Genomic DNA, 13957 nt, shown 5'->3' with positions numbered 1-13957 from the left:
CTTCAAGGAAATGATACTGATGAGCTAAAAGATAGGAAACTGCATCTGTTGCAGTGGGGATCCCACAAATCTTTAATGACAAGAGTTTTGTGAAGTTTATGGAATACTTGAGGAAAAATACAGGATATTTAATAAGAAGTTGCTAATACCCTAGCTTAGGGAAACAGTGATTACAGGCTGCACTCTGCCTCCCTGGGTTTCAGATGGGATCCACCTGAATACTGAATATTGGCACCTCTTCTCAGAACAGGGAAGGCTTGCCAATGTGCCTCTTACGCATCTTAACAGACTGCCCAACTAGGGCAGATAGCTCCTGCAGGTCTCCCTTAGGAGGGTGAGTTATATGGACAGGGTAAAGACATTATTTACCCTGAAATTAGTATCTAATAGCTTGTAAAACTAGACAAACCATTCCTCCCAAGAAACAGAACCAAGCTGAGTTCATTATGAACACACACATCAGTATTTTTTGTATTTTATTAAATTAAAACCACACAAAATTTAACTGCACACAAGAACACACAATGTCATATCTCACAAAAAAGCCCTCTTGCATAACTCATCCCTTTTATGAGTAGAAATCCAATATGCAAACAGTTCTTTAACCAAAAAGGCTTTAACTAATCAAAACAAGCTGAATTCCCCTTTCCAGGAATACATCATAACCACACACAGACACACACAAGGTTCACAGGCAAGTTCTGCAGCCCTGAAGTAGACAAAACTTTCACAGCAAACTTGCCTATGTTTGCAGAATAAGTAAATTTCTATTACTTTCATAATTTGTCATTTACAAGCAAATTTATTTAATATCTTTAAATACTTAAAACAAATTTCACTTGAACAAGTATTTACAAAATCTTTACTAAAGATCAACATCCTGCATAAAGGTGACCTCAGGGATATATAGTTGCTACCATGCTACAATTTGCACAGAAGGGGTAAAAAGGCCATTGCTAGTTTTGGAAGGCTTAAACCTTTTATTGATATAGCATAAGGACATTAACCTATGGAAGGCAGAAGAGGTCATAATTTCAGTGCAATTACCCATTCATGACTTCTTTTAAGTACATCAAGAGGATGAGTCCAAAAGACTTGGGTTTTGAATTATTGACTGTTTAGTTCTGTAAGAACTGATTTCATGGAAAGTTTTCAGGCCATCACAGCTGTCTTCTACTGGTGATAGGAAGAAGTTGCATAGGGACCTTCCTCATTCTCCTCATCTCTAAAAAGAAAATGATCATAATCATCAGGTCAGGAGCATACCAAGTCTCAACAGTAAAACTGGAATGAAAATGCAGGTGACCACTTTTCCTAGTCTACCAAAATAGGCAATGCCTGCCTTGCCTAACAGGAACATTTGCAGCATACTGTAATTACAATCTCTGGAGTTCCTGAGATGTCAAGAACACAATGCTGAAATCAAGTAAAGCTGTGTAAGTTCAACAACATCAGAATGTATTTTTAAAAGCATTCTAGATCATATCATTAAGGAAAACTTAAAGGTTGACAAGGTGGAAGGCATGTTGGAGTTCCTGCACTGTAGCTTTTAATTTCTTCTTTTAAAAAAATAAAGCCTAGTTAGAAGTTTGCTTCAACATTCTGAATGACAGGAGGGACAGACAGACAAAATGAAGCAAGAACAGGAGCAGTTCATCATAGCTGTGGGTGTCTTGATGCTGCAAGGCTATTCCTGATGTGTACTTCCCTTGCATCAATACCCACTGAGACTGATCACTTGGATTTTCTTAGGAAAAAGCAATTGCTCCCAAGTGCTACTGTTAATGCAGTAACTGGATAAAGCAATGTTGCTTTTAAAATATCCTCAGGAAAATCAGTCTGCCTGCTGTTTACCTGACAATATTGCCTTTAAAAAAAAGGGGTTATGCAAACCTATTGCAGTGCAGCATCCAGTACTAAATCAAGGATGCCAAGTTCCCCAAAGGTCATTGCTTTGTACTAGTGAAGCTCCAAAGTTTTTTTCCTGAGAGTCCATCCTTAAAGCTGCTGCCAAGTTCAGTGTTTTGGTAAGAACAGAAGGACTTTACAGCTGCTACACTGTGAAAGGATTACTTTTAATACTGTATGTACCTTCATACAAAGGTACAGCAATTCGAAGAGTTCAGTAATGGTATAAGGTAAAAGTAAATATTTCAGTATCAAAACCATGAAGACTTTTCCCTAATAAACATGATTATTTATCTACAATTTAAATTTCATACAACCCCCAAAACAGAACTGAAGAACCCTACAAACTAACCAAACAGCAGAGTATCTTGCACTTGTCTTACCAGAAAAGTTATCATCTTAAGCCAAAGCCATAGGTCTTTTGCCTTGAAATAATCTTGCCAAAGAAAGAAATCTCAAAAAAAACAAGTTTGGGATGAAACTGGTTGTTATGACAGTGTTATGGATGTGTGGTTACAGTAATATTGAGAAGAGATTTTTTGCCTTCCTTACAAATCTCCATCTATTTCCATTAGTGATGCTACCAACCCAGTACCAAGAATGCAGATGATCTGTATAAGTTTAAATAATATCCTTCGTTATATCCAGTTCTGCATCCAACACTGCCATGGAGTACTATCAGTTTAATAACATATCATTTGCACAAGCTTTCCATGATATGTGGCATGACAGTAAAGTAAGAAAGCAAATAAATCATGTTTAGTTGAAAAAGCACTAAACCACTTTTACTTATAAATTCTCTCAAGATATTTAAAGCTTTTTTTTCAGAATTGAATCCTATCAACATACCAAGCTTGTAAGACTGGGCTGCAGGACTGTAAAACTCAACCATAACAACTTGGCCAAAGCTAAGTATTTCGAAGAGTACCTTCTGAAGCCCCAACATATGTCCTTCTGGAGCAACAGCTCTGAAGAACCTATTTGCAAATAGCAATTTCCTGCTAGCTTGTGTGAAGATGAGGGAGAACTTTGTTATTTTCAGAGCTTAGACTCCAGTGGGGGAGAAACTTATATTCTATGTTCTACACTGAACATAGAATTTTTTACACAGAATTACTTTGTACTTAGTTTTGTTGTTTCCCATTTAAGGAGAATAAAATGTGGCAGAAATACTTTCCTTCTAATCAAAGTCTGCTAGGATCAGATTTTCACTCATTCTTCTTGAAAGCCATATAGGAATACCATCCATCCTGACATGGCAACAGCTAAACACTGGACTGAAATGAGTTAATTATGGGTGAACACAGACAACTGAAGAGCTGAAATAATGATGTTATATTAGCCAGCCTGCAGACATCCAAGTACCAAAACCACTGCCTAGGATGTTTGTCCCCACCTCCCTTGTGCAAGGTGCCCTCAGATACGGGTGGCAGCTGTCAGCAGAGGGCAGAAGGCCAGCACTGGGGTAATGACCAGCTTTCAGGGGCTTCTCAGCAGGGCAGGGATGTATGTTATGCTGGAACTGAAGCAAAGCAGTGACCGGTGTAATGTGCAAAGTACATTTCTGACCAAGGCTTGGAACTGCTCTGCAAGAACAGCTTCTGCTCTTCTGTCCCAGGCTGCAGTGCCAGGCTCTGGGAGGTCTGCAACACTAACCCAAACCAGGGTAACGACCAGGAAATAATACTCATGTAGATCTTAGAACTATACATAGGAAGTAAAGTCTGTTCTGATGCCTCAAAAACAAGCTGAGCTTTATATGAAATAAAATTATATAGTAGTAGTAGCTCTGGTCTGTGACCCACAAGCACCACCATGGCAGTGTGTGTATGTTTAATGATCAAACAATTTACTTCACTTTTAAGATGCTTAAAATAGCAAAGTGGTAAGTCATAGCAATGTTCTCCTTCAGGGGATGGAAAAGGAACAACACAGCATTACAACACTCTGTAGTGCTGTCTCTTCCTGTTTGCTGTTGCTGCTTTGCCCACTGGGTTACAGGAACTGAAAGAAGTCTCCTGCAAGCTATGGTGTGCATTAGGCCACAATTAACCACTTCTGTAATAGCAAGGACACCTGACTGTGAGCAAGTACATTCAAATGCCTGGATGCTTCTAGAATGCACAATTAAATAAGGCAGCAATCTGAGTTGTTAGTTTTGGGATGTCTGGAAGGATTCACCACACTCAGTCTCCTTTATTGAGGCATCTCTTTTCTCAGCTGACAGCCAATGAGGGTGAAAAATTATTATGCAATTTTGTAGATGTGGTTCTCACCACCTGTCAAATCAGGTTCCTAGTATGGTGAGAATTTATGGCTCTTTAAGTTCATGAACTGATAGTCTGCTTCTGCTTGCAGTTTTGTGAGTTCCAGTGTCCCTTCTGGTGGCAGTGGATTAACTAACTCCAGGTGCTCCTTTGTTACTCTCAAGCAGGCATGGAAGTACTCAGCAGTGTTGGCACATCAAATTCTAAGCAGGCCTTGACAAGGAAACCTGAATACAGGCCAGAGCAGCTGGAAACAGCACTCTAATTTCATAAATGGTTTTCACTGTGAATAGAAAACTTGCATATTCATGAGGCTGGTTTATTAACATGGCTGTCCAATTTCCAAAGGCTTCCTGCTCCAAGCAAGGGACACAAAAGGACTGGGCAGGAAGGAGAACAGGTGCCTTCTGGGGAGCTGCTGGAGCACAGTAAGGAATGTTGCCACCTTCCAGTCTGGACACAGATATACCATTGATGGTACACAGCTGAAAATTATCTCTGAGGTTTTTGGCAATGGTCTCTCTCTACTCCTGTTCTCTACAGAGTAAACACTGATTTTGGTCCTTTGCCCCTTTCTGCCAGACTGCGAAGGGGTCTGTCCTTTCCAACTGTTCTGGAGAGGACAAGGCAAGGACAGCTTTTGTGAGCCATAACTGAAAGCCAAGGGCAGTGATGTAGAAGGGAACATGAAAACTATCAGATGCACAGGAAGATATTTCTTTTCAGAAGCTTTGGGCAACATCCTACTCAGCAGACTGCCTGCAGCTCTGTGCTTCATGCTTCCTGTAACATCCTGACCAATAAAAATCTGTTGCATGCATACAATTTAGATGAATTAGAAAATTCTATTCAAAAATAGAATTACCTGCTAAGTCTGAACAGGAGGTGGGAAAATAACTCATCCTCCTGTATACATTATTTCTTGGGAGGTGACTTGGTATCACATCCCCATTTCCCAATTTGTAACTGAAGCAGTGTTGGAAATGGGTATTAGTGGCAGCAATGTACTATTTGTGCAGTCACTTCCACTGTACTGGCTCTGCTCATGGTGCCACAAGGTCTATGTGAATTTCCTTCTTTAAATTAGCATGTTATTTGTTGAAGGGATGATAAAAAAACTGCCTTCCTCTGGCAGGGGCTGTGGTTTCCTGTTATGCAGTTTAACTGCTGGGTCAACACCTACTCTAATCTGTGGTAGGTATATACATCTAATGATCTCAAAGTCAGCAGCAGCACATTTTGATAGGTGCTCTGTGTTGCTTCAAATATAACAATGGAAGTGGATGAGTTTGCACAGAGAAGGTTCTGAGCTTGAACAGCTTTCCTTTCATGCAACCAATTCAAAAGAAAGTAACTGACAGATGTGATAACAAGATGTGAAAGCATTCCAGCCTTCCCTGAGACTCCAAACCAGTGTCCTGGCAATGGAGAGTTGTATGTGGGGATATTTCTCCAAAGGAGGCTTGTCCAATAGCTAAATACATTATACTGCTCTCCTTCAAACTTTTGTCTGCTGAACAAAGTTTTAAAGTTGCTGAAATAATTTCTTAGTTTAAAGAAATTATGCAAATCTATACTCAATAAATTTTGTCCTGAAAGGCTACCTTCTGCTTGCCCTCAAAATCAGAGTATGTGAAGTGAACCAAGATGGTGGGTGAAGTTTTGCATTGAACAAATTTGCAAAAGCAAAGCATGTATCTGCAGGCATAACTTCTCTCCAGCTTCTCTGGTAAGAGAAGCAGTACCAGTCCCCTGCAATCATACCTTTAATTGTGAGAAGGACCACCTCAGCATCCCCCACTGAGGGGATTTCTGCAGGGAATAAACAGGCAGACAGCCAGCCCAAGAGACTGACTGTGAACAAGCTGAGGAAGCTTGTCCCAAGGACATGGAAAACAAACACTACTCAAGTCTTGTTCCGAGTTTTTCTATACTTCATAGGATACCTACATATGTGAGGGGATATGTGCCACTGTTGTGGCACAGAGGTCACAAAGTACTGTTTTTTCTATAAGTATATATGTGGGAGCTCCTGGCTGTGGAAATACTGAAGAGAAGATGAAGTCTGCATAGGTGGATCCACAAAATGGGGGACTGCATAGGGAAAGGAGATAAGAAAGCTTAACTGAAACTGCCTCATGAAGAATATTTACCCAATGAGGCTATTTGGGACAGAAGAAAAAACAGAATCATACTTTGCTACACACAATCAGCTTCCTCACACGTCCTTGCTTAGCACTCTACCAAACACTGTTTTGGCTTAAATAATTGCCTACTTACACAGCAAGACATCTTGGAGAATCCTGGCCTGGCTTTTATTAAATAGTATAGACATCTTGGAGAATCCTGGCCTTCTGGCTTTTATGAAATAGTATTTGTATTCTCTAAAAAGTGTGTTGTGAGGCAGCCTTTCTAACTGCCATAGCAAGGCACCTGCTAATGCTGTGCTCTGAATCTATCTGGTGCATGAGAATAGCAGGCACTTGCTGGTGACAAATAAAAGTCACAAATGCTGTCTGAGACCCCACAAAGAGGGGTCAGCTTAGACTACAATGCCTTCAGGGTGAGATTAAGTTGCTTAACACCAAAAGCGGCATTTACCTGACACTGTCATCTTTTAGCTTTCTGGCTGCTTGTTTGGATAACTTAATCTGCAAGTCCAATCTCTGTAGGAAATCTTTGGCAGATAATTCTTCTGGTGCAGTGGGCTGATTGTCAGGCTCTTGGGGACTGGGAGAAGAGCTACTTTCTTCCTGAACTGCCACTAGTCCTTCATCACAAGAAGGGGAGCTGTCAACAGTTTCGTTCTCAGGAGACTCCAGTGAATTAAGTCCATTGAACAGTAATGGTTTCTCTGATATAACCGGAATATTAAGGGTTTTCCTCAGAAATATACAGTCATTAGTGAACAGTTTGTTTGCCCTCTTTATTTGTTCCATCTGAAAAAGATAGAAAAAAATATAAGTTATTAGGTTTTGGCAAAGTATAAAACACTAACTTTCTGAAGTAGTATACAACCTTTAGTTAAAAGTAAATCTCTACTTTCTTTGCAACAGCAATTATTTCAGGAAAGAATTTGTTTGCATTCAAAATTATTCCAGAGTGCATATTCTGTTTCAGCCTTACTAACCTCCTAGCTTTACATGCACTTGACTCCACAATACTGCTTTTTCCAAAGTCTTGCACTACCTAAAGATGCTTTCCTTGAAGTCTTACAGTGTCTATGCAAGCTCACAGGAATAGCCTGCCAATGAACTAAAACTCCTAGTACTGTTACTGTTACTAGTACACAGCACCATTTGAAGGTCAAAAAGGAAGCTTTACCTGACTCAGTCATGAGACTTCAAATGGCTCTAGTGTTAAAAGCTCTGTAAGTCTGTCTTGATGGGTGTAAAAAAAGTTTAAACTAATACCTGGAGCTTTTCTGTAAAAATACAATACAGAGGGGGAAAACTGAGATCCTACTGAAGGGGAGTTGGAAGGTGATGTTTCAAGAGCTGATAAATAATGCAATACACTGCTATTCTCTCTCCTGTTTCACTGTAACTCTATCTCTGGTTATTTCTTCCCAAAATACAGTTCATAGCATTTGGAAGCCTGTACCTTTGCACGGAGCAATAATGAAAAGGAAAGTACTTGGTTCTAAAAAGAACATCCCTCAGCCCTGAGCAGGTTACTTCATATGTGCAGTGTAACTCCTACAACTCAGTGTGACTCTGTACATTCAGAGGTGTATGGAGAGAGGATTTAACAAGAGTTTTCTTCTTTTAGTGCTTGGAAGACTGAAGTAAGACCCGTTAGCTACAAATCTATCATAGTGGGAGCAAAAGCTTCAGCATATGCTTAATATTTTAACTGAAGCTGTAAACTGGTGCTGAACTAATTAATCAAAACTACTTTACTGACAATGAAATATAGTCCTTATCCTTCTCCCCTGAAAAGGGATACAGCACTTGCACTGAACCATAAATTGGCTGAACCATAAACATGAATTCCTAGTGTTAATTTACTTAAAAGGAAAATACAACAAATGCAAGTTGTAAAGATTAATAGACAGTATCCAGGGGAGGGGATGAAGGGCAGAGGATGAGGCCAAGCCAACCACACTGACCCCTCTTCCCCAGCATGGTATTTTTATCTATCTTGAACTCTCTATGCCAAGTCATGCAAAGGCAGGGACTGGACAGGATGTCTCTGGCTACAAAGCAATTCCCAGTGAGGAAAACCACAGGGGAAACTTCTAAAACCAGTAATACTGGAGGCAGTGGCAGCCAAAGATAATTCTGATGTTTCCATTACAACTCTCTCTTCCAGCCAAGAATACACTATGCAGGAAAGAAACAGAAGCATTATTTAGGGGAAGTCAGTCCTTGTCATTGTGTGAACACACAACAGTCTGCATTTTGCTAAAAGCAAATGTGTTTGCATACATTCCTACCCTGGGCTGAAACCCATTAAAACAGAAACACAATGGCTGATTTCACTGAATTTGTCATTGCTCTGAGGGGCATTTCATGTCAGTTTAACCTCTTTCAACTGCAGTCTATAATGATGCAGATCTGGCTTCTTAAGCAGAACACTTATCAAATTATGAGATGTTTGGAAAAAGCCCCAACATATATATCTAACTTTATTAGCACAGCAAAAACTTATCAAACTCATATTATAAACAAAGTTTATGGTTTACAACTTAGAGCTGTTTGTACAGGTTTGATTCACAACTTCACTTTTGCTGAAAGGCTTTTTTTCTAAACGTTACTATTTTAGTGATTTGTTTGTATTTTTCATTTATTGGAGTAAGCAAACACTTCTGAAGAAGAATAACATGGTTAAAAACTTTTAGGCCAGAGACTTTGTCCATTATGGAAAGTTCTACAAAAAACAAGCAAAAAATCTAACAGCCAGTGAGCTGTTTTGCCCTCTTAGTGAGCAAAAGTTTACTTTAATGTGGACCAGTGTCATTAACCCTCCTGCCAACAAGAATCAGTCAAAAGCGGTGTAATCTTTCAAAAGAGAAGAGAACTAGACTTTCAATTTTTTTCACAACCAAGACTGAAAGGTGATGGAAGGTTTTAGTAGATCTTGCAGGCCAATAGAAGACAAAGAAGACTCCAGTCAGAACCTAATAGTTCATGACTACACTGTAGCTCTTCTAGAAAGAGCCCAACTGGAAGGTGCTGTTTGCAGCTAATGTCAAAGTGGCACTGGCTGTACCAGTGCCACACTCATCAGCTGCTCAACCTTGAGCAATTTTCTGTTTTGGGACTAGTGAAGCTGCACGTTGGAATATGGGCCCCACATAAGTGGGAATGAGGTGGGGTAGGTGAGTTCTGCTCCATCTGGAATGATGGTAGCAGACACTGCAGGTAGACTTTATTGGACTCTGCATGTCCTAGGCTGGTGTAAACCATTAAGCATTTTTTACTGAAATAAACTTTCTCGCTGAGTGAATCAGTGAGTGTAGTGGTGAACAGCAGTGGGAGAACAAGGTTATTGGGTGGGAGCAGGTGTGTCCTTTCCGCAGGCACCCAGCCCACGTCAGTCGCGGGCAGTGCCAGCTCCAGCCCTCTGCCACCAGCGCTGCGTGCTGACCCCTCCGGGTAACCCGTAACTTCTGATGGCAGCATTTTAAATACTGAAACTAAAACTAACACCGTGCCCACACCGTTTCCTGCCACTGTGTGTAGGAGATGCCCTATGGGACAACTTTTTGCTGTCATCTCGCGGCTCTGGGCCCAGGAACTGTGCCCGCTGTCCGGAGCCGCAGCCGCCAGGCTGCGGTGCCTGCCCACGGAAGCTGTGGCTGCCCCATCCCTGCAGGTGTTCAAGGCTGGATGGAGCTCTGGGCAACCTGGTCTAGTGGAGGGTGTCCCTGCCCTCGGCAGGGGGTTTGGAACTGGATGATCTGTAAGGTCTCTTCCAACCCAGGCCAGTCTCCGGCTCTAAGCGCCGCTCCCGGGCCCGCGGGCGGTGCTCCCTTACCGTGACGCCGTACTTGAGGGCGATGCCCTGCAGCGTGTCCCCGGCGCTCAGCCGGTGCTCCACGTAGCGCTCGGCCAGCGGCGCGGCCACGCTCGCCGTGCTGCCGTACGAGCGGGCCTTGGTGCGGGCGAGCCGCTGCGACAGCTCGGCCTCCGACTCGGGCCCGCCCGGCGGCTCCTGGCGCAGCGCCTCGGCCATGCTCCCGCCCGCTCAGCGCCCGCGGCCCCGCGCCGCCGCCCCGGGCATCGCCCCGGCTCCGGCACCGGCCCCGCGCCGCCCCCGGCACGCCGGACACGGGCCCGGCCCCGGCGGAAACCCCGGCTCGGCCCGGCAGCCCCGCCCGGCGCGGAGAGGCCGCATGCGCGGAGAGCGCCCGCCCCGCGCCGCTGCGGCTCTGCGGGCCCCGGAGAGAGCCGGGCCGGGAGCGGGCCCCGGAGAGAGCCGGGCGGGGAGCGGGGCTTTCACTGAGCCGGGCCGGGAGCGGGGCCCGGAGAGAGCCGGGCGGGGAGCGGGGCTTTCACTGAGCCGGGCCGGGAGCGGGGCCCGGAGAGAGCCGGGCGGGGAGCGGGGCTTTCACTGAGCCGGGCCGGGAGCGGGGCCCGGAGCGGCCCCGGCCGGGAGGAGCGCGAACACCATTGCTCTGTAGCGCTGCTGAGGGAACCCGCACTGAGTGCCCCGGCTGGAGACGCTCCAGCGCCTTCGCCGGCTGCAGACTCAGTAGTGCGGTCCGTCAGAGAGAGTGTACAAAGGAGTGACTTCGGGCAAAAGTGCTCAAATATGAGAGTCTCATTATGCCAAATTTATTGAAACGGTGTGGCGTGGGAAAATTCATTCGAGGAAAATAACTTGTGGCTTAGAATCATAGAATCCCTAGAATGGTTTGGGTTGGAAGGGGCCTTAAAGACCATCCAGTTGCAACCCCCTTGCCATGGGCAGGCATACTTTCCACTAGATCACATTGATCGAAACCCCATCCAACCTGGCCTGGAGCACCTGCAGGGATGGAGCATCCATAACGTACCTGGGAATTCATTCCAGTGCCTCATTACCCTCCCGGTAAAAATTAGTTCTAGTATCTAACCTAAACCTACCCTCTTACAGTTTGAACCAGTTCCCCATTGTCTTGTGACTACGTGCACTTGGCAGATAGTCTTGCCCCATCTTCACCCTAAGTTCCCTTTAGGTACTGGAATACCATGTTGTATTAAAATTAATTGTAATGACAGTATTCTAAGTGAGTACTTCTCACCAAGAAACCTGACAATAGGCTTGGAAAGGTGATCCATTATTGCAGAACTGGAGCTTTCTGACAAAAACTGTGTCATATATAGATGGTGCACATGTGTGCATCCTGTACAGACATAATACGTACCAAAATAACAAGAAGTGTCCAGAGCAGCCTGCACTAGGAGCCTGTATTGGAGCAGGGCAGTTGGAAAAGATGCCACTCAAAGGTCACTTCCAACCTCAACCAGACTGGAATTCTGGGAAGTGTGTGTGTGTAACACCAGTGTGGTGTAATTTTTATTTTTTTTTCTGGGAAGTTGTAGAAAGATAGATCTCTATCTAAAACCTAAGCAAAAAAGTAATGCATGTCATAACCTCAGCATTTCTCAGCCCAGTATGAATTCACACAAATATTTGCAAAAAAAACCCAAAAAGAAAGCATCAACTGACACAATACCTAGTTGAAGTTTTCAGATTATGTTCAGTGGTGGTCATGGAGTCTCTTTAATGAATACAGTGCAAAAATCAAGACAGATCTCACAAATATTTTTAATCTGGCCACAAGTTTCCAGATGTAAGTTAAGAAAACACAAAAGTTGCCCTGCAAGACACACAAGTTGCTGATAAGGATTGACACATCAGCACCTCACCATCACATGAGAAGCCAGTGTGACAATCCTGAACAGAGGGGCTGTAGGCAATGCATAGACAGACAAGAGCTGTACAAGAGACTAAACTGATGGCAAGAAAAGGTTCAGTCCGATTTTTCTGCAGTCTACAATTTATTTGGGAACTTGGAGGCTCCCCTGGGGATGTCCAGTTGAGTTTACATGAGCTATAGAAAGCAAGCACCAGATTGTGACATCTCAGTGCTTTCAAGTCCTTGTGAAACAACTTGATCTGCAGAACTGCATCAGCACTTCAGCCATGACCCACCTAGCAAAGAGCTGAACTGCAGGTCAGCATTTATTGAAAACATCTACTCTGTGTGATCAGCTTCAGCCTCCTCAGGGCGGTTAATGGAAGTTACAGACATCTGGATGCCTGCCTAAAGCTGGAATTACTGAGACCAGTTACTTCTGCTAAAATGGCTTTTAGTAAAAGGGAGCTGCAATTCAAGAAAATGGAAATGTTCTTTAACATTAGTGATACAATGAGCTGAACATGCAATATCAATTAGTTTGGAAATGTGCTTGACAGGTACACTAATATTAGACATTTTATTGCCTCTAATGTTATATTAAACTCTATTTGTATGGAAAGTGTGCAATACACTTTCAATCAGCCGTCACAACTCTAGGAGCAGCAGAAGCATCCCTTGCAGAAGTATAAAGATACCACAGATATTTTAATATAAAGCTTTATTTTAGTAATGAACCTTTTCAAGGGTAGATGAGGTTTTTTTCTTCTGAACTTGCTGGATTGTTCTTTCTTTGTGTCAGCAATTTCTGGAAATGTTTGTTTCTTATCTCAAAATCCCTATTATAGCCAGAGGAACATTTGAATCTGGGGTGTTGCCAAGACACTTGATCTGATTAGCTGACTGCCTTTTTTTTCTACACAAAGTGAATACCCTCTAAACCAAAAATTGAGTTAGAAATTTGAGCAAGAGCTTCAGTTAGGCAACCCATTTTTACCTGTATCTTCTAATTTGCATTCAAAGTTACAGAAGAAACTAGAAGTGTCTTGCTAATGACACTTAATTTTAAAAAATTGTGTCTGACCCCAGACAAGTGGAGGTCCTCTAGCAGGCAGAAAGAGGGAAGGGTTCCCTACCCCTCAAGCTGTGACCATTCAGTGTCAGGACACTGAATTTGCCACATTAGAAAGAATTCCTGCTATAGTCTTGGGATTCTCAGCTCCCCAGTTCTGCCTCCTGATTTCTCGATCAGCAACTTATTGATGGCCATTGGTATTTGCTGATGGGCAGGGACTACATGGCAATTAGTTTGAATTTACTGTCTGATCATCACCTTCTCTGTTCAGGGAGCCTCATGGCACTACTGACTCCTCTTCCTTTCCCCTTGCTCTCTTCTGTCTTTGCTGTTTCCTTATTCCTGCATCTGTGATCTCTTTCCCCACAGCAGCTCCCAGTTTGAAGGAGCTGTACTTGTCCAAACCCCTTTCTTGCTCACTGAAGTCACATATCTGAGGACTGGACTCCACGCTCATCGGACTAACCTGAGACAGAGGAGCTCACTCCTCAGAGTCCTTGTCCCAAGGGTGGCTGCAGACATTGCTACATCTGTTACTCATTTCACCTTTGGGAGGTTATTGCTGTAACTATAGCAGCTAGAAGTACACTTTTAGAATTGGAAGGTTTCATTTCATAAAACTCAGCCAAGATAAATGGAGTATATTCTGACCTAAGGCTTACTTAGAGCTGAGTCTGAAAAAGATGAAGTCCCTTTCTGCCTTTTTTTCCTCGGGGATATGTTCAGACCTAGATAATACTAGTATTCCATTTTTACATAAAATCTTTGGAGAGGAATTGGTTAGGGCCAGTAAATATGTATTCCAATATTTACTCATGGAGCAGTAGTTAATGGTAGTTCTAGTGAACCATTAAGTCT

The 13957-nt window shown here is 43.1% G+C and overlaps 1 protein-coding gene across 1 annotated transcript; it reads right to left on the bottom strand.

Annotated features, from left to right (window-relative positions):
* Positions 1-459: 459 nt before the first annotated feature.
* Positions 460-10515, bottom strand: LYSMD2 (LysM domain containing 2). Its single transcript, XM_015639448.1, has 3 exons — positions 10158-10515; positions 6777-7114; positions 460-1225 (listed from the first exon to the last, which is right to left on the bottom strand). The coding sequence occupies exons 1-3, from the start codon at positions 10353-10355 to the stop codon at positions 1174-1176; spliced, it is 588 nt and encodes a 195-aa protein (XP_015494934.1). The 5' UTR covers positions 10356-10515; the 3' UTR covers positions 460-1173.
* Positions 10516-13957: the final 3442 nt, after the last annotated feature.

This window comes from Parus major, chromosome 10 (assembly GCF_001522545.3).
Source record: "Parus major isolate Abel chromosome 10, Parus_major1.1, whole genome shotgun sequence".
Taxonomy (NCBI): Eukaryota; Metazoa; Chordata; class Aves; order Passeriformes; family Paridae; genus Parus; species Parus major.
This window is presented reverse-complemented; position numbering and strand designations above follow the sequence as displayed.